Raw genomic sequence first — 21047 nt, forward strand, 5'->3', positions numbered from 1 at the left:
TTGTAATGTGAGGTTTAGTATTCTCAGTTGTTCAATATACATTCCTTTCTGAGTTGCTCAGTGGATCACATGAATCAAGGTTATCCATGAACTTAGATAAAACAGTCAACAAATACTAGGTGCTATTGTTGTTTGCAAACTAAAACATAAAATTCAAACTGGAATCTGAAAATACTAATATCAATTTTAAAAGATTGCTCATAACAATATCTACTTACAAATCTCTTTGTATAACCAAATTTTGATGTACCAACCACAATGAAATAAAAAAATGCTGGTGCTATAAAAAAGGAAATACAATTCTGGTTGAAATGATAGACCTATTTGGTACTTTTATGCAGTAAGTCTAGTCAGTAAATCAAATTATTGACCTCTAGTCAATAAATCTTGTCCCTAGATGCATTTCATTCTGTAGGAGTCTCAGTTTTCTTTCAGAGATGAATTTGGCTTGCTTTTGTACCTAGCATACCTTTATCAGTGTATGCTACTGATAAGCTTTGTAAGTATGTAAGCTGATAAGCTTTGTAAGTATGACACAAAAGCTGAGAAAAAGGTAATTATCCAGAATAAATGCAGACCAAAGAATCCATCATGGTGTTTCTAAGATTGGGGTTTCTGTATTGCTATAACCATTTAGCAGTCATTCAAATTTCCGTCTTTATTTTGGCATACATTTTAAAATGTATTTCAAATTCATTTGTCAAAAAGAAAGTGGCCAAATATAGATGCTCTTATCCAAGGAAGAGAAACAAGAGAAGTTCTGTACAAAGCCTTGATTAGCGTCAGTGCCTATCTGCACCAATGGACTGTCTTCCTGATCCCTCCCAGCACTCTTGCTGAAGTTGACCTGTTTCCTCTCCTTCAGCCACCTTCACCTCCCTGTTTTCCTGGACTGTCCAGGCCTGCTTATTCTTTCAAGGTCCTATTTCTTCCTGGGATGTAACATGGTTCAATCCTTGTCTCTTTGCCAATTTTCAAGGTCACTTTATTTTAAAACTATCTTTAAAAAAAAAAAGTATTTATTTATTTGGCTATGCTAATAGAATCTTTAGTTGTAGTGTGTGGGATCTAGTTCCCTGACCAAGGATTGAACTCTGGCCCCCTGTAATGGGAGCGTAGAGTCTTAGCCACTGGACCAACATAGAAAGCCCAAGGTCACTTTCCTAATATAGCATTTGCAGACTATCATTTGAAATCCCCCCTTCCACACACATTCTCTATTCTCTTCTCTGTTTCTCACTATAGCACTCTTTACCCTCCAGTCAATGTTTTTGTTGTTGTTGTTGCCATTGTTGTTTTATCTTACTAGTCTCAAATCACCACTTGGCCATTAGTATATAAATTCAATGAGGGTAGGAATTTATGCCAGTTTTCTTCATTACTATAAACCCTATGAGCTCAGAACAGTGCCAAGTACATGATAGGCATTAATTCATGTTTGTTGACTAAATGACAACATATATCATCACCCCTTCCCTGGTGGATCAGAAGGTACAGAATCCACCTGCAATGTGGGAGACCTGGGTTCGATCCCTGGGTTGGGAAGATCCCCTGGAGGAGGACAAGGCAATGCACTTCAGTATTCTTGCCGAGAGAATCCACATGGACAGAGGAGCCTGGCGGGCTACAGTCAATGGAGACACAAAGAGTTAGATACGATTAAGCACAGCACAGTACATCCTCTCTTATGTTGAGTTTTCCTAGAATTAGAACTTGCATTCACAAGATTTTGAATATAAGTGGTTTATTGGGGAAATGATTCCACAAATCAGTAATGATGGGCAGTTAACCAAGGAAGGGAAGGGGGAATAGAAAGTACATTATTGAGCAATTTATTGCAGGAATGAGATCCATTCTACAAGGAAATTCTGTAAGATAGTGTAGAATAATCAGTTACCCTAAACAAAGGAGAGAGCTGAGATATTTATTCACCAGATCCTGTCAGTCATTTGTTTAACGCAGCTCCAAGGAAGAGAAGGGCATAGTGCCCTAAAAAGCACTTCCAGATCAGGGCCAAGCAGAGAGTCCCACATGCTTGTAATTAGAAGCCACTGGTTTAACAGGGAGCTCTGTTATGCTCTGTGATGAAAGACAGGGTGGGATGTAGGGGTGTGATGTAGGGGTAGATGGGAGGTAGGTTCAAGAGGGAGGGGATATGTGTATACATATAGCTAATTTACTTCATTGTGCAGCAGAAGCACAACGCTGTAAAGCAACTAAATTCCAGGTTTTTTTTAAAAAAAAGCGAAAGTCATTGGATTAGCATAGACAGGGATGATGAGTACCAAAGATTGTAGCTGGGGCACTGACAGCATGCATTTCAAAAATCCATACACCAGAACAAGACTTCATTTACTTTGGGGTTCAAGAATCTGAGGATATCCCTCCATTTGAGGGACCCTGAATAGCTCAACGTGTTGTTTCTCTTCTGTTCCCACCATGAATTTACAACAAAACCTTTGTTTTCAGTTTATATCAGATATAAATATGCTTTTAAATTCATTTTAAAGGAAAAAAATGAAAGATGGGAATCTTAAAGACTGTCTAAGTATGTAAGAGGCAAGAGAACATCCTACCATATATCCCCATAATTAGGTTAGAGTCTAAGACTGACAACTGTTGGTCCCTCTCATCTGGCACAGCTACATCTACTTCTTTTTATCCTTTTCCAGTAACTTCCTTACAGCTGTTATTTGAGTCCTTAAAAATAGAGTCTATGCTGTTATCATGACTTTCCATTATCTTCTCTATTGAAATGATTTTTCATATGAAAATAAGAGATGATATGACAATAAAGACTTCAGGTAGGCTAGCATAAAGTGAAACTGGCCACCAGACAATGCTATTGCTAAAACATGCTCCTTTTCATACACCCTTTCCTCTACACAAAAAACAGTGTTTCTCCTAAGCATTGTGAATGATATAAATTGTGACTCTAAGGTTTTAGGGTATTGGAGATAAACGAAAAGAAAACTGTGTTTTAGATGCATACTGGAATGAGCTCCCCTCACTTCACCCCCCCTAAGTTTACAATATGAGTTTCTAAATTAAAAACAAATCACAAATTCTTGTCAAGTGTGATAGATGGCATTACAGGATGTAATATGATAATTTCTAAAACTGCATAATGTGCATTCAAAAAATTTTTGCTGAAAATTACATACATTGCATTAAAATGCAATTTTAAAAATGCTATGATTGGAGCTTCTCGAGAGCTAGCTTATTATAGATTCATCTCTTTGTAAAGAAAATATGTCATTGTTACTTTGTTTTACTTAAAGCCTTTATCTTCTCTACCTGGAAGACTAATGTAAAAGTTTTAAAAAATCAAAAATTCAAAAGCAAAACAGAACTAAGAGAATCCCACTGGGACAAGCTACAGCTGGCATTGTTATTCTCAACTGCTGGTGCATTCACATATTATTTCCACTTCCCTTAGAAGAACAGGTTGTGCATGTAAGTGCTCATTGAGGAATATTACCCTGATTGATGAGAAGTAACATGAAATTAATTTTCAGATCTACCAGACACTGCAAGGCAACCTGGAACTTCCTAGATAATCAATATCACTAAATGCTATAATCACGTTTGTCATGTAGAGAATATGGTCAAAAACGGTTTACCAACTCCCATTTTCATGGAAGCCTGAGTTTGCAAATCATTTTTAAATAGAGACTAATTCTGAGACTTCTTGTAGAACGAGACAGCATTTCCCAGGTAATTATAAGCCAATGAAATACTTTGGAAATTATGTAAATCATCACATACAGAAAAGAATATTACTATTAGGAGTCCATACTATTTCTAAGCAAAATATAGTATGGTATTTATATCAGTTAGGACTCTTGTCTGTAAAAGACAGAAATTCAACACAAACCAGTGGGGAAATAAATTTTCTGCCTCACTTTCAAGGAGTGGATAGAGTTGACTTCAGGCACAATTTGGATTTAAGAATTCACATAGAGTCATCAGAGGCTTATCTTTTCCTCCAGTTTTGGACTATTACTTACTTTGGCTTCTTAGATGGGTGTACTCTACATGGTTTTTAAATGACCCATGGAAACTTGAGGTTATAATACTTGTAATCATGAAAGAGAAGAAATCCTCTCCCTTTCAGCAGCCATGGAGATCACCTCAAATGATTTTAATTGGTCTCATTTACTTATTGACAGAGACTCCTAAATTGCCCATCAATCTACCCATTTTTATTTCCCCTTTAGAAACAGAAGCCTAAATCTTTTGTTGATGCATTGTTATTCAGAGTAAGTCATCACATTTCTCATCACCCCTTGAAGCTAGATATTGTCATATGACTAAGTTCTGACCTTTGAAGTGTAACCAGAAGTCTTTGGTGGGACTTCCAGGATGAATATTTTGGGGGAGTTTTCTTAAAAAGCCTTCTTGTTGTGCCCTTCTGTCCTCCTTCAGGCCTCCAGTGTGATGACTCAAGCACTAGTAGTCATTTTGGGCCATGAAGTGACTAAGAAAAATGGTAGCCATTACTTAGGATGGTGGAGCAGAATGATAGAAATCTGTGTTCCTCAGGATATTATCTAGCCACCATACAATCCCTGCACTGCGCTCCTTCATACTTCTTTAATATTAAAAGAGAATAATCATCTATTAGGTTTAAGTTATAAAATAAATATTTTTAAACATCAGTAACATGTTATTTTTGCAGACTAATTGTGTTCTAAGGGAAGAGTCCACCTTGGGTCGCAGATCTTCCCTTTGTGACAGAGGAGGCAGTGGTCCATTAATAATAGCTTCACCAGTGGTGGAAATAGTAATTTCAAAATGACCCAAAAAAGCCAGTAATAATGTTATAAATCTACTATGTTTATGTCAACCAAAAAATTATGTGTCAGTAAACCCTCCCTATTATAGAACATAAGGAAGAGTCAACTTGCGTCATCACTGTTGAGGAACTCATAACCAGTCAATGAGCTTTAGAATATTTGCTGGCAGCATATATAGGTATATTCATTTCTATATGATGCTAAAAGAGACCTGGAGGCAGATTTAGAGTGAGGGACCAAAACTGGATAAGGTTGATTTAAAGAAAGAACATAACGATGTCTATAATAAAGAGGTTATGTTTTGATAACCAACAGTTATCCTGCCCCCAAGTAGTAGATAAGATTTTCTATCAATAGAAAAGAAGGTGCGAACTCCAATTCTAACCCCATACTTCTAACTCTATGATGTTAGAGTCAGGAGGAAGAAACAAGGAGCTTCCATGAGGGAGGCTCAGTTTCATTGTTACCATAATTCTTTTTGCTTCAGTGTTTCTGTGACTACATTACTTTTTTGTAACAAGAATCATTGCATGTTACCCAGCTGCCTGTAATCTTTGTGTTTTCTGAACTGGAAGATAGATAGTGATGATTACAGAAGAATATTAACATGATCAACAAAAACTCCATATTTCAATATTTCACTTTTTAATATGAAGAAAAGTTTGTCAGTTTGTTTTTCTTAATGATATCTTCTAGAGAATAAAAAAGTTTAATTTTGCTTAAGTTCAATTTACCAATTTTTTTGATTATTATTTTATGTGTTCTAAGAAATCAGAGAAGGGCATGGCAACTCACTCAAGTATTCTTTCCTGGAGAATCCCATGGACAGAGGAGCCTGGAGGGCCCTAGTCCATGGGGACCCAAAGAGTTGGACATGACTGAAGTGACCTAGTAAGCAAGCAATCCTTGCCTACTACAAGATTATGCAAATATTTTCCTATATTCTAGAAGCTTTATATTACACTTACGATTAACTGAGATTCATTTTTGTGTATGGGTATGGTGGGTTGAGATTTATCTTTTTCATATAGATAGCAGTTATTTTAATAATAGTTGCTAAAAAAGACTTTCCTCTTCCCATTAAATTGATTTAGAGCCTTTGTTGAAAATCAGTTAACTATATGTGTAGACATATTTCTGGTTTCATTTTATTTAATACACTCTTGATACTGTAGCTTTAAAGTAAATTAAAATCAGGTACTGTAAATACTCTAGCTTGTTCTTTTTTCAGTATTGGCTGATTGTTCTAGATCCTTGGCATTCAAAATAATTATACAATAATCAAGTTCTTAAGACTAATTAGATTAGGATAACCTATCCCTTCAAAAGTAACTTGCTGGAATTTTAGTAAGGGTTTCATTAATTCTGTAACTTCATTTAGAGAAAGCTATAGCAATTTGAGTCTTCTAGTCCATGAATATAGATATCACTGCATTTTCTTGGGCATATTAACTTTCTCTCAGCAATGCTTTATGGTTTTCAGTATCAGTTCAGTTCAGTCGCTCAGTCATGATCGACTCTTTGGACCCCATGGATCGCAGCATGCCAGGCCTCCCTGTCCATCACCAACTCCCAGATTTCACTCAGGCTCATGTCCATCGAGTCCGTGATGCCATCCAGCCATCTCATCCTCTGTCGTCCCCTTTTCCTCCTGCCCCCAATCCCTCCCAGCATCAGAGTCTTTTCCAATGAGTCAACTCTTCGCATGAGGTGGCCAAAGTACTGGAGTTTCAGCTTTAGCGTCATTCTTTCCAAAGAAATCCCAGGGCTGATCTCCTTCAGAATGGACTGGGTGGATCTCCTTGCAGTCCAAGGGACTCTCAAGAATCTTCTCCAACAACACAGTTCAAAAGCATGAATTATTTGGCACTCAGCCTTCTTCACAGTCCAACTCTCACATCCATACATGACCACAGGAAAAACCACAGCCTTGACTAGACAGATCTTAGTCGGCAAAGTAATGTCTCTGCTTTTGAATATGCTATCTAGGTTGGTCATAACTTTTCTTCAAAGGAGTAAGCGTCTTTTAATTTCATGGCTGCAATCAACATCTGCAGTGATTTTTGAGCCCCCAAAAATAAAGTCTGACACTGTTTCCACTGTTTCCCCATCTATTTGCCATGAAGTGATGGGACCGGATGCTATGATCTTAGTGTTCTGAATGTTGAGCTTTAAGCCAACTTTTCACGCTCCTCTTTCACTTTCATCAAGAGGCTTTTTAGTTCCCCTTCACTTTCTGCCATAAGGGTGGTGTCATCTGCATATCTTAGTTTATTGATATTTCTCCCAGCAAGCTTGATTCCAGCTTATGTTTCTTCCAGTCCAGCGTTTCTCATGATGTACTCTGCATAGAAGTTAAATAAGCAGGGTGACAGTATACATCCTTGACATACTCCTTTTCTTATTTGAAACCAGTCTGTTGTTCCATGTCCAGTTCTAACTGTTTCTTCCTGACCTGCATACAGATTTCTCAAGAGGCAGGTCAGGTGGTCTGGTATTCACATCTCTTTCAGAATTTTCCATAGTTTATTGTGATCCACACAGTCAAAGGCTTTGGCATAGTCAATAAAGCAGAAATCAATGTTTTTCTGGAACTCTCTTGCTTTTTCCATGATCCAGCAGATGTTGGCAATTTGATCTCTGGTTCCTCTGCCTTTTCTAAAACCAGCTTGGTCTTGCACAAATTTCGCTAGCTTTATTCCTGGGTATTTGTTGTTTCATTGATACCATTGTAAAAGTTTAATTTTTTGTTATTGTGTGTATATAGATATATAATAAACATATGCATTGATGTTGTATCCTATGCCATTCCTATTAGGTAGTTAGACATTAGCAACGAGGAAGTGACAGAGGTGAAAGAAACAAGAGGGGGATAATTCAGCTAAGCACCAACTGTCTGAGGACTCTTGCTTGGGGGACAACCAGTTAGGCCCCAACCATCTGGAGACCCTCCTCTGACTTCACCCAGAACCTGTGAAACCCTGGTTGGTTGGTGAGAAACTTATAAAGAGGGAGCACAGTAACATAAGAGAAGGCCCTGGGCATTGCACGCCCTGACTAGATAGGCGTGGAACTTCTAGTAAACTCAGACTTAATATATACCAACATTATAATAAAATCTACCCCCCCACACACACACCCATGATGGGTTTTTCTTAGTGAACCAAGGATAGGTACATGAACATTAATGAATGAGTTACAGATATCAGGGCAGTCAATCAAATAGCTATTTCTTCTTTCATCCATGATTACATTTCACCTCCTCATAGAACAACTTATAAACAACCTGAAGCCTGTATGCATGTGGTTTAAGTCACATCAGTCATGTCTGACTCTGAGACTCTATAAACTGCAGCCCACCAGGCTCCTCTGCCCATGGTATTCTCCAGGCAAAAATACTGAAGTGGGTTGCCATGCTCTCCTCCAGGGGATCATCCTAACACAGGGATGGAATCTGCATCTCTTATGTCTCCTGCATTGGCAGGAGGGTTCTTTCCCACTAGTGCCACCTGGGAAGCCCCTAAGCCTGTATAGGCGGACTGGTTTTACTTTCCAGAAACATTCCTGCTCTCTCTCTCTCTGAAAGTATATCTATGCTTTAATAAACTTTGCTTTGAGCTTAAGCCTGAAGTGGTAGTTTGCAAATGTTTGTTTCTATTGCAAGGTCCGACATTGCTGGCCGGGACCTCCAGTTGACTTCCTCTGTTGAAACTCTCTGTCTGACACATCGCATGGTAACATTCCAAATTCAGTTATTAATTCAGCAGTTTATAGCTTCCTTTGTCTTCCTTTTGGTATAAAGAGAAAACTAAATCTATCTTTCACCCCTGTTTCTCAGTCCACTTCCTCAGTTCTTATTCCACAAGGCATCACAGAACCAGATTCTTTTCTCTCTTTTGAGAACTAGGCAGTACACATATAAAGAAGCCCATATAGTGTATATTACAAACAGTTTTCTCTTTTGATGGTCCTTCACTCCACCTTTCTGGGAGGATCTAATTTGTTTCTGAATATCTACAACTCATATGAAAATATATTTAAAAAAGAAAACAATTTTTCAAATACTATATTTGTCTTCTCCAAATTTATAATATCAAAAAATGAAAACATTGTTCCATTTCTACTTAACAATATGAATGAATAGAAAACTCTACATATTGTGAGTATTTTTCTGGAGTATTACAATTTGGAACTATATATGTTCTGTTCTACAATCGGTTTTGAGGTTCAGTGATTTTCAGTATTGGCTGCTCATTGGAATCATTCAGCTTGCCCTAATAAAAATACTGATATGTGGGTTCCACCCCAGAGAATCTGATTTTATTGCTATGGAGATGGACTGGGCAGAGGGATTTTTTAACGTTCCCTTGGTGACTTTAATGTGTAACCAATTCAAGAACTGCTGTTTATTCCTATATAGTTTATATAGTTTATATTTGTAATGTTTATAAGCAGTGTCATGGATCAAAAAGTTAAATAGCTTGGAAACATAAAATTCAAATAACCTTACATAAAGCAATTAACATTTTCATGTGACTCTTTCTGCAACACCCCAAATGGAAACCTTAGCAATGAACTGTAATGAACTTATAACTGTAACTTGTAAGTTTAAGTATCTTTCAAACACAAAATATGATACAATTTAGGGGAGAAAACTTAAAAACCCATTATACTGATACTCGGTTCTGATTGTTAACCTTTTGTAATCATGGAGAATTGCCTGGGTACAAAGTAATACTAAGTCAAATGGTCTATTTCTCTGATCCAGATTGCTTTCTTATATTCCTCTATTCTAAAAATTTAACAATATTTTAAATAATGCAAGCAACACATGGCAAGGAATAAATAAAGCTACTGTTACCTATAGAATTAGTTTTAGAGGAATTTGTTTTAATTTCCAAAATGAAGTAACTATCTAAATAGTTCAGTATCGGATACAATATCTTCAAGGGTTATTTAAATTCCAATATCCTAGCATGTTGCTTGATTGAGGTGTGGATAATGCTACATTAGAACTTTTGTAAATTTTGGACCAATTTTTGAATCTGAAGTTAGGTATATAGCACAGGCAAAAGGATATATTATGAAACACAGTACTCAACAGAGTGACACAGTTAAATTCTGAGTAATCATTACCAGACAGGCAGGTATGCAGGCAGGATGGAAGAGGGGGAGGGGAATATCTCTCCCTCTCTCTCTATCTGTATGCATATATTTATTAGGCTATATCTAATACACACACATTAGTAAAACAGTGCAATTGAGGTCTATCATGAGAATTTCTACAAAAATATAAAATATTTCTGAAGCAGAATTGGATAAAAATTCCTCCTTTGCCATCTAAGACCTTTGTAAAATTGGAGAAATCATTTAAATTCTTAAGATTTACATCTCATTTACTTAAATGCATGTAATAATACTTCTTAGAAATGTTATGAAGATTGAGTGTGATCATGTTTATGAAAATCCATACCCAGCAGGTGGCCTGGATCTTCAATATATGATCATTACCTGATTTTCTTAATTAAACCTAAAACACTTTTATTTTCATAATATTATTTAAATTTGAATTTTGTAAAATGTAATTTGCAGTAAAGAGTAGCAATGGCCACCAAATAGCTTCTCCTCTCCCTTAGTAAATTTATTTTAGCAGTCTCAATCATTTTAACACTTCACTGTCCATCTCTAACATGACTGACCAAAAAAAGAGTTGATCTAAGTATGTGAAAAGAAAATCTTAAATTGTGCATTGACATCAATACTCTTATTATTTTATGTACTTGAATTTATATCATCTTGATGCTTTGACCTTGCTAACTCAGTGTGTTTCATAGATCAAAGATGATATTATCACTTAGAGAACTTGTTAGGATTTTAGATCTACCCAATCACAATTTCCATGTTAGCAAAATTCTCAATAATTAATGTATGCACATATTAGAGTTTAAGAAGCAATGGAGTAGATTATAAACAGTTGGATATTAGTCATGAAAATTTTTAAATATCTGATCTAAACTTTGCATAAATTCTTATTAAGTAAATCTTTATTCTGGATCCTATGGACACAGATTTTTTGTAAAGAACAGCAAATCAGGAGTCAACACACACCTTTTGTGTTTTTAATTGGCTGTGTCATTTAGTGGTAGTGAAAATGCATCAAGTTCTTAAACTTCTAGGAATATCTGCCTTAGCATTTGTAAAGTGAAGGGCTAGTTAATACATTTCCTGATACTCAATGGGATTATTTAGAGGTTCAGATACACTGGCATTTTAAGAACTTATAAGATCTTTACTTAGGCACTATTGTAATCTGTACATTTAGATCAGCTGACCATAGGTAAATTTTGAGTAAGAACTTCTAAAGAAGGAAGACAGGATGGCAACCACACAGTTTGGTTAATAACTATTTCTTTATGGCTGCTACTTTATAGCAAAAATAGAAGATGGCTTAGAGAAGGAGTATCTTAAAGAGAAGGATAGTTTTCAATAATCTTGATCTTTATTTTTATTGACTGACTTGTGTTGAGTGGATGGTCCAATCAGTTGCTTTGTAATTAGCTCACAATGAAATATTAGTCAGAATTTGCCTCCAATTTTTCCTAGGAATGCTTCTCAGTTAAGAACTGACTTGAGGTCCTAGGAAATGTCATGTCCCCTGGATTCACACAGCAGTAAGGACACCATGAGGGATATCTTTATGGAAGCCAACAATGCAAATTCTGGTTCTTTCCATTACAGATAAAAAGACTTGTGGTCCTCATGAATTCCAGTGTAAAAACAACAACTGTATTCCAGATCACTGGCGGTGTGATAGCCAAAATGACTGCAGTGATAATTCAGATGAAGAAAATTGTAGTAAGTAACTCTTTCTTGAGAATGTTGCAAGCTTGACAGCCTATTCAATAAGCAGGATAGCAATTTTTAGTTTAGTTAAGATATGAATTTAAACCTGTCTTGCAGCTCACATTTTTATACATATATTCACATTTGAACAAGAATATTCAGACTAAATTGACCTGAATCTCAAATGGTAGAATTATTGAAATGGCTCATCCTGGGAGTTATTTTCTTACAGTTATCAGGATTGGTATGAAAGTATCATGAGGTTTAATGCAACCTGTTAGTATGCAATGAAAGAAACCCTGATGCAAGTTCATAGAAAGAGCTGAATGATGTGGAGACACAAAACATATCATTCTTTAACCGATGGTATTCATTTTATTTCAGTCTCAAATCCATTTACACTACAAATTCACCCATGAGCATCTTTCAGTGAAATATCATTTATTCTCTCGGTAGTGGTGAACACCGTATGTATTCAGGATGCTTTTCTCTGAAAATAGAATAAAGCAATTTTCATCATCTGCCGTCTGCATTTTTATGTAATAAGTTTAAAAAACATTAATTAGCCAGCAATTTTAGTTTGTAAAAAGCATGACAGTATGTAAAATTGTGACAGTATCCCTATCTTCTAGCATTCATTTCTGAATGTATTTCTCACCAGCACTTTCTTATACTGCTGTTTAAACAAAAAGGCAGTATAATCATGTTCAAAGTAAGATAATAGTCAAAATCTATTATTAAATATTAACATTCTATTACTTCCCAAAAGAGTTTTATGATAACAATAATATCTACTCTTATACATTGGACTTAGGGCATTCATTTCCCATGATACAGGAGACAAAATAGGAATTGTTACATTAAAGTGTTGGGATATATTATATTAAAGCATACAATCAGTGGAATCACAGCCTTAATAAACCACTTAGATATTCAGTTTGCAAAATATCAACTAATGGTTTGAGTCACTTTGAAAACTTAATCTGACCAGTATTTGAGGATCAGGGACCTTAAGTATGAAATCTCTGGATAATTATGATTATGAAATACTTTGAATATAGAAACCTTTATTATTCCATCTTCATATAAATATCTCCCAACTGATTATACTCTTTAGAAAGGTAAAGTGCATTGCAGAGATTTATTAGATTGTTCTAGATTTCTTTAATCATTAATTTAAAAAAATTATATAGCAGTTCTCAGATTCTGTCCAGTGATTAAAATAAAGATCTAATGGTGGTAAGACTAGAGGAGTGATTTCAAAAAAGAAACAATTATGCATGTACTTCTTATTTATTTTAATTTCATTTCAGAGCTTAAATACACAGATTAACTACTCAGCTTAGTTTTGGAAAATTTAGTGTTAATTATCAATGTTATTTTGGCTTCCCTGATGGCTCCATTGGTAAAGAATCCACCTGCAATGCAGGAGACCCTAGTTCGATTCCTGGGTCGGGAAGATCCGCTGGGGAACAGATAGGTTACCCACTCCAGTATTCTTGGACTTCGCTTGTGGCACAGCTGGTAAAGAGACTGCCTGCAGTGCTGGAGACTTGGGTTCAATCCTTGGGTTAGGAAGATACCCTGGAGAATGGAAAGGCCACCCACTCTAATATTCTGGCCTGGAGAATTCCATGGACTGTAGAGTCCATGGAATCGCAAAGAGTCTGACACTACTGAATGGCTTTCACTTTTATAAATGATATATCTGAAAGGGAGCATCTGTAACTAAAGGATATTGAAAACAAGAGAAGGAAGTGGAAAGGCAACATGGAGACTCACATCCTGGAAGGCCCTTTATTCAAGTGGTAATTTAAATGGTGTGAGAAGTTAGGTTGCTGTTTTAATGAGACAGGAAGGGGAACAATGAAGAGTTGAGATAGCTGGTTTCTGAGTCTCCTGGGATTTCCTAAGTGGCCAAATATCATTTTGGTGACATCTCCTAAAAGTCATCTTTTGAAGCAAGAGAGCTAGAAACAATTGCATCTCACTTGTCACCATGGAAACTTAGTGATAAATCACTGTAGTCACAGAGCCCTTAAGAAAAAGCAAGGGAATAGACTGCAGTATCAAGTATTGCAGTATAAAATACCCAATTATGTGTGGACCTCTTTTAGTTCCTACTAAGACAAGCAATATTGATGAATTTGGCAAGAAAAGATGGCAGTGAACGAGAATGAAGCATATTATAGTTGTGACATGGAAGAATAGAAGGTGTACACAGGATAAACATCAGAGTAGATAGCATGTTAAACATGGAAGAATGTTTAAGAGTAAAGATCAAGGGCTGTAGATCATTAAGTGGTGTTTGAATATACCATCTTGACTAGGCCAGAAAAATGGGAAGATTTAAGCATTGAAAATGCCATCAGTTCTACATATACAGAAGCTGAGTCTCTGAAGAATAAAAAAAATGCAATATATCTATAGGAAGCACCAAGAGATTAGTCCTGTAGAAGTCAGCCTTAGAAAAAAATACTGTTGCTGTATTAAAATGCTTTTAAGATATTTCCAATGTCTTATTATATATTGAAACTATTAAAATAATATGTATAAAATTACAACAAAACTATTATCATTATATACACATGATATAATATGTATTGTAATTATGACTACATATTATATACGTCTCATAATTTTATATATAGTTATATATAGATGACAACAGTATACTCAAGAAGGCAGTGGTATCATGTTTTCTAAATGTCATTAGTCAAAAATATGCATTTTAATGCATATTTGTCATTTATTGTTAGCCTTTATTAAGTAGTGAAACATACCAGAGATAGTTAGTCAGTCTTACACAATAGCAAGATATTTTTTTTAAAGGCTCACATACTATTATGCCAAAAAATTCACTCACATTTGATTGTCTCATTTATTTATTTATCATACGTTTCTGTGTTCCTATTTAAATATCTGGAGATGGTTGAAGAAGTAGGACAATGTCCCATGATCGGCACAGTGCCTGACACATATTTATAATATTAGCAATTTACTATAAAATTTGCTTTTGGGCTTCTTTGTTTATGAATCTCTTATAATGAATTAACATTTTAAATTGAGTTGGAAATATTCCAGGCATAGAGATGGAAAGAGTTGGAATAGCAGCAGAGCAATTAACTGCCAGCTATGTTTTAGTTTAATATGCCTTCTAATTTTTTATATCTACATAGGATAATTAGCCCATTGTCATTTCATCATCTAATGATGATCATTTCCCTTGTTAAGTGTTCAGCAGGGACATTTTACTTCAGTAATGGTTTCTTCTCTTAAAAATAAGAAAATTTCATTGTTATTGAAGTCATTTAGTAATCTGGAGCAAAGGTTTGGAAATATTTTAAAAATCTGAGCATCTGTACTATTTTCATCACCAACAAATATATATGGTATGTCTGCCTTCTAAGTAATTGATGTACAAAATAAAATTATTTCATAACTTTGCATTATTAAAAAGTAACTGGAACTCCAATGGATTTTAAAGTACCAAATAATTTGATCAACTAGATAGAGGTTTATGTCGAGAAGCTGCATCTGCCTTATTTGAATTTCTAGTACTTTCACACTGAATTTATATCAGAAGATTATTTGTATAGCATGACAGTTATACTAATTGTATTCTAAAAATTCTCCTCAGATGCTCACACTCACACTGATATAACTTTTGAACTTATCACCAAGAGTTTATGATAATATACTGAGTAGAGAAATTGGAGTCGGGAAGCTTTTATTCTCTGCCACTAACTCTATGGCTTTGAAAGTTGCTTTTATTTTCTGACTATAGCTTCTTAGATTTTGTGAAGTCATCTCCTATAGCTCCTTTCAATTCCGAGGCAGGGTGTTTATGCCTTCACTATTATCAAAGGGAGTGACCAGTTTATATGATGTCCCTATTTTGTATCCTTACTATATAATCCAGATCAGCCTTCTGAAACATGCTCTGTAAAGGCTTCTTGGCTGTCAGTCTAGCTTTAGATGAGATTTATGAAAAACCTGGTTAATCCTTCATGTATGGGATTCCCTATCTCCTTGATCTCAGGAATAGGTAATATCAGACCGAGGCAATGTAGGAAGAACATTTTAGAAATATTAGGGAAAATGCCACATTCAAATTTTATTTCCAAATTGGTTATGTTCCAGGTATAGTCATTTTTTGGTTCTTTTTTGCAAGAAAAATGCTATCGTGCCAAGTTCTAAAAATTCATCCTTTACTTTATCCCAAAAAGATTAATGGCAAAATAAACGATAAGAGAATACAATAACTTAGGATCTTCTCTCATAACAAAATTACATTTTCTTCAAAAGAGAATTTCTTTTTGAGAGAACTGGTGGGAAAAGCTTCTAAGGCATTTAGATGAGAATTAGAAACACATTAGCTACCCCATTCCTTGATGACATTTGTGTATATGTAAATAACTCAGGATTATTATTTCGGACTTTTTTTTAAAAACATGGTAGCACATACAGAATTTCCATTTGTACTGAAAAACGCTTTTTTAAAGCAAGTCTCTCAGTTCCTTTACTCCCCTATTGGAACAGAATAATTAAAAATGTTAAAGCAAGTCTCTATAGATCAAGTATTCTGTGGATTTGTTGGGCAAATACTTTGATCTACTGGCTATACAATTTTATTTATAACCTTGAACTAACAACATCCAGCCCTGCCCAGAGCAGAGTATGTAAAGGCCTGTGAGCCCATTGCTGTTTAGCATATGATAAACACACTTGTTATTAATTAGAATAAAAGCAAATGAGAATATTAAAGGAAGAATTATCATGTTTCAATACCCCCAAATCATGAAATTAAAGATTTTACTGTTGTTTTTAAAATATCTAAATATAATATGTTTTAAATGCACTATGTTTAGTATTTAATGCAAATTATCCAATGTTATTCACCATTATTCAAAAATTAAGCATCTATTTATTTATTTATTTATTTAATTTACTAGAATTTATTTTCCTTGAGAAAAAAATATGTGTGTCTGCAAATGCAAGGAAAGTGAAAGAGATTCAGCATGGGCGGATATAAAGAGAAAAAGGGTTTTCTTTTATCATTACTGTAAAGTAAAATAGACATTGCTAGCTGTGTGCCTTAGACAATTAACTTGATTTTTCAAGGGCTTTAATGTCAATCCCTGTAATATGTGAACACTTATTACTTCCTCGGTAAGGAAGGCAATGATATGGCTTCGCAGTAAAAATACAGATCCCGGTGTCAGGTTATCTAGATTCAAGTTTAATTCTAGCTCTTTTACCTGCTGGGTGATTTGGGGTAAGTTTTTTTCCTCTCTCTGCTTCAATTTACTCATCTGAAAAAGGGTCCAACAATAGTATCTACCTTATGTCATTCCCTCCTCCAGGGGATCTCCCTGACCTTGGGATCGAACCCAGGTCTCCTTCATTGCAGGTAGATTCTTTACCGTCTGAACCACCAGAGAAACCCGCCTATCTTACAGAATTGTTAACATTAACTGATGAGCTAATTTAATTACTTGGCATTATCTTCACCTACTGCCTAACAGCAAACAAAATATCAGTAGCTGGCTCAGTTCAGTGCAGTGCAGTCGTTCAGTCATGTCTCACTCGTCACCCCACGGACCTCAGCACACCAAGCCTCCCTGTCCATCACCAGCTCCCGGAGTTTACCCAAACTCATGTCTATTGAGTCAGTGATACCATCCAACCATCTCGTCCTCTGTCGTCCCCTTCTCCTCCTGTCCTTAATCTTTCCCAGCATCAGGGTCTTTTCAAATGAGTCAGCTCTTTGCATCAAGTGGCCAAAGTATTGGAGTTTCAGGTTCATCATCAGTCCTTCCAATGAACACTCAGTAGCTGGTATTTTTTAAATTTTTGTTATAGCTATCAATATTACTATTAATTAAGTTGTTTTTAAAATTAAAGTGTCATATATATGAATATAGTACAAAGACAAAAAGAGAAACTCTTCTTGTCATGCTGTCTAAACAAAGGAGTATTTAAAAATGAGGGAGACCCTCCACTTAGTGGCTCTTTTTCATTCTATTGATAAGCATCTTATCTTATTCATAGCCATAAGTTCACACTTTTAAAATAAAGTCCCAGAGCAGAACAAAATGTTCGATACATATCACATTTTTTCAAAATTCTTCCAGTGTTTTCAGAAGAGATATTCATATAGAAATGTAAGAGGCTTCATGACATTAAACATTTAGATGTCACATGTCACACTATAGCGAGAAACTGAGTGATTGTATAGAACAATATTTAAATACAGGCTGAATTATGCACAATCTTTATGTAGAAATTATGTTTCATATGAATATTCTTTAAATTTTATTTCTGTTGCTATTTCTGTTTTAGCTGAACAAGAATATTATTGTGTGTGAGACAGACAGTTGTAAATACAGTTAATGAGAGGGGGAATGAGGGTCTCTCATCATGCCAGATATCAGTTCTGTTTCAGTTCAGTTCAGTCGCTCAGTCGTGTCTAACTCTGCGACCCTATGAATCACAGCACGCCAGGCCTCCCTGTCCATCACCAACTCCCGGAGTTCACTCAGACTCACGTCCACTGAGTCTGTGATGCTATCCAGCCATCTCATCCTTGGTCATCCCCTTCTCCTCCTGCCCCCAATCCCTCCCAGCATCAGAGTCTTTTCCAATGAGTCAACTCTTCACATGAGGTGGCCAAAGTACTGGAGCTTCACCTTTAGCATCATTCCTTCCAAAGAAATCCCAGGGCTGATCTCCTTCAGAATGGACTGGTTGAATCTCCTTGCAGTCCAAGGGATTCTCAAGAGTCTTCTCCAACACCACAGTTCAAAAGCATCAATTCTTCGGTGCTCAGCCTTCTTCACAGTCCAACTTTCACATTCATACATGACCACAGTAAAAACCATAGCCTTGACTAGGCGGACCTTAGTCGACAAAGTAATGTCTCTGCTTTTGAATATACTATCTAGATTGGTCATAACTTTTCTTGAAGGAGTAAGTGTCTTTTAATTTCATGGCTGCAATCACTATCTGCAGTGATTTTGGAGCCCCCCAAAATAAAGTCTGACACTGTTTCTACTGTTTCCCCATCTATTTCCCATGAAGTGATGGGACCAGGTGTCATGATCTTAGTTTTCTGAATGTTGAGCTTTAAGCCAACTTTTTCGCTCTCCACTTTCACTTTTATCAAGAGGCTTTTTAGCTCCTCATCACTTTCTGCCATAAGGGTGGTGTCATCTGCATGTCTGAGGTTATTGATATTTCTCCCGGCAATCTTGATTCCAGCTTGTGTTTCTTCCACTCCAGCGTTTCTCATGATGTACTCTGCATAGAAGTTAAATAAGCAGAGTGACAATATACATCCTTGATGTACTCCTTTTCCTATTTGGAACCAGTCTGTTGTTCCATGTCCAGTTCTAACTGTTGCTTCCTGACCTGCATACAGATTTCTCAAGAGGCAGGTTAGGTGGTCTGGTTTCCCATCTCTTTCAGAATTTTCCATAGTTTATTCTCTGTTTAGAGAATCAAAGCCAAGCAAGAGGTGACAGTCAGCAGTTATACTGAGTACTCGTTAGGGACAAATTTATGCACTCCTACCTCATTGTCCAGATGAAACATATCCCACATAGGAGTTGAGCCAAATAACAAGTTACAATATTTGGGTTAGGTCCTATATGGAATGTGGTGAAGCATAATTAAATTAACAGCAAATTATCTGAAATGGCAGGTAAATGAGGTAAGGCATAAGGAAATAACTGCATAAATAAAAAGGCAGTTTTCAAAAAAAAATCTCCTCCAGGCTCTTCAGTCCTTATCCACCCAATCATGTCCAATAACATCCTCACATATCCTTTTAGTTCTAGGAGCTCTGAATTTTCCAGGGACAGAACTGAAGAATTATAAAGTCATTAGAATACATAATAAAAAGTCATGAACCAGAGTTTAGACTCTTCAGTTAATAAATAGTCCTGTGTACCCATAGGGAGTAACAAAATGTCTTACATCCTTTAAGTAAATGCATAATATGATTTAGAATTTCATTGGAAAAATTGTTTTACTTTAATATGTAGATTTTTATGCCTTTTCTTTTACTTTGCTACTGGATTTTCATTAAACAGGAGGCTATTTATCTTTTGCATTTTTTTCAATTTGTCTCTAATGCCACTTTCTATTCCTGACTTTAAAAATAAATTTGAAAAATCATTATATTATATACCACAGATGCTTCATGAAATATTTCTCTCTTTTTTTTAAATAAACAATTTTTTCTTCATGCTACCTCACATGGCATGTCATATAAATTTTAGAATGAAGTTGCATGTGATAGAATAACCTTGTGCTATTTTTCTGTCCCTAGAGCCACAGACCTGTACACTGAAAGATTTTCTCTGTGCCAATGGGGACTGTGTTTCTTCAAGGTTTTGGTGTGATGGAGATTTTGATTGTGCAGATGGCTCGGATGAGGTAGGCATTTTTGAGAAATCAAATGAAAAATAAAGTGACTCCTTAAAATTGCATTCATAATTATTATTCCATTCAAGGGGTGTGAGAGGGACAGTTCTGAAGGCGCTTTGCTTCTGACTGAGATACATATTACATCTCTGGACTGTGCTGCACACATCCAGCACAGGGGAACAGCTCTTGTGCTGCTATTGACAGTTAATTTTATAGTCTGTTTTACCTCAAGTACTGAATGGCTGGATTGGGAATAAGATGTTTGGAAACCCTACTCCCTGTAGCTGATGCCTTTGCCATCTGTGAATTTGTTCATAAATTTGCTGCAGTATTTATAGTCAGGACTAATATTTTTATGCATTTTAAACAGTTTATTCTCCCCAGACTCCTTCTTCAGTAGATATAGTCTTACAGAGTTAGATGTGGGTCATCAATTTCTATGAAACCGCAGATTTAGCTTTGCTTAGATGATGACTCACAATCCATTTATAATAAGTTCTATGTACACACAGTTAAGTGAAGAAATTTAGAATTTATCTGGATAATTCTGTAATCTCAGGTTGTGCTAGCATTATATAAACCTTCACAAAATTTAGTATTTATGCACCTATGTGGTGGAGTTTCAGATATTAATTACTCCACGATGCTTTAAAAAATAAAACATGACACACAGTAATAGCCACTTTACACGGTCTTCTCAGTTAGTGAATTTTCATGTTACTATCAGGAATGTAGCAATGGTACAATCAAGTCCAGCCACAGAAGGGAAAGTGAGGTCTCCGGTCCTCAGTGGCCCATGGCTCCTCCTGACACAGTGACTGCCTAGACTTCTGCTACTCTGATTGACACGAATATGTACTCAGCCTCAAAAAGGGTCTCCCACTGACTATAGACTTGGGAAGAATCTTCCCAGGGGCTCTGGAGATTCCTGTGTTTTAAGTTCAGCTTCCTTAAGTATCCACTGATTACCTG

The 21047-nt window shown here is 35.9% G+C and overlaps 1 protein-coding gene across 1 annotated transcript in view; it reads left to right on the forward strand.

Moving 5' to 3' along the window:
* LRP1B (LDL receptor related protein 1B) overlaps positions 1-21047 on the forward strand; it is a 1972098-nt gene that overhangs the window by 1754306 nt on the left and 196745 nt on the right. The window contains exons 67-68 of the mRNA XM_068968462.1: positions 11538-11654; positions 19978-20084. Coding sequence (XP_068824563.1) covers positions 11538-11654; positions 19978-20084 — 224 coding nt within the window. The remainder of the gene's footprint in view (positions 1-11537; positions 11655-19977; positions 20085-21047) is intronic.

Source organism: Capricornis sumatraensis, chromosome 3 (assembly GCF_032405125.1).
Source record: "Capricornis sumatraensis isolate serow.1 chromosome 3, serow.2, whole genome shotgun sequence".
NCBI classification, from domain to species: Eukaryota; Metazoa; Chordata; class Mammalia; order Artiodactyla; family Bovidae; genus Capricornis; species Capricornis sumatraensis.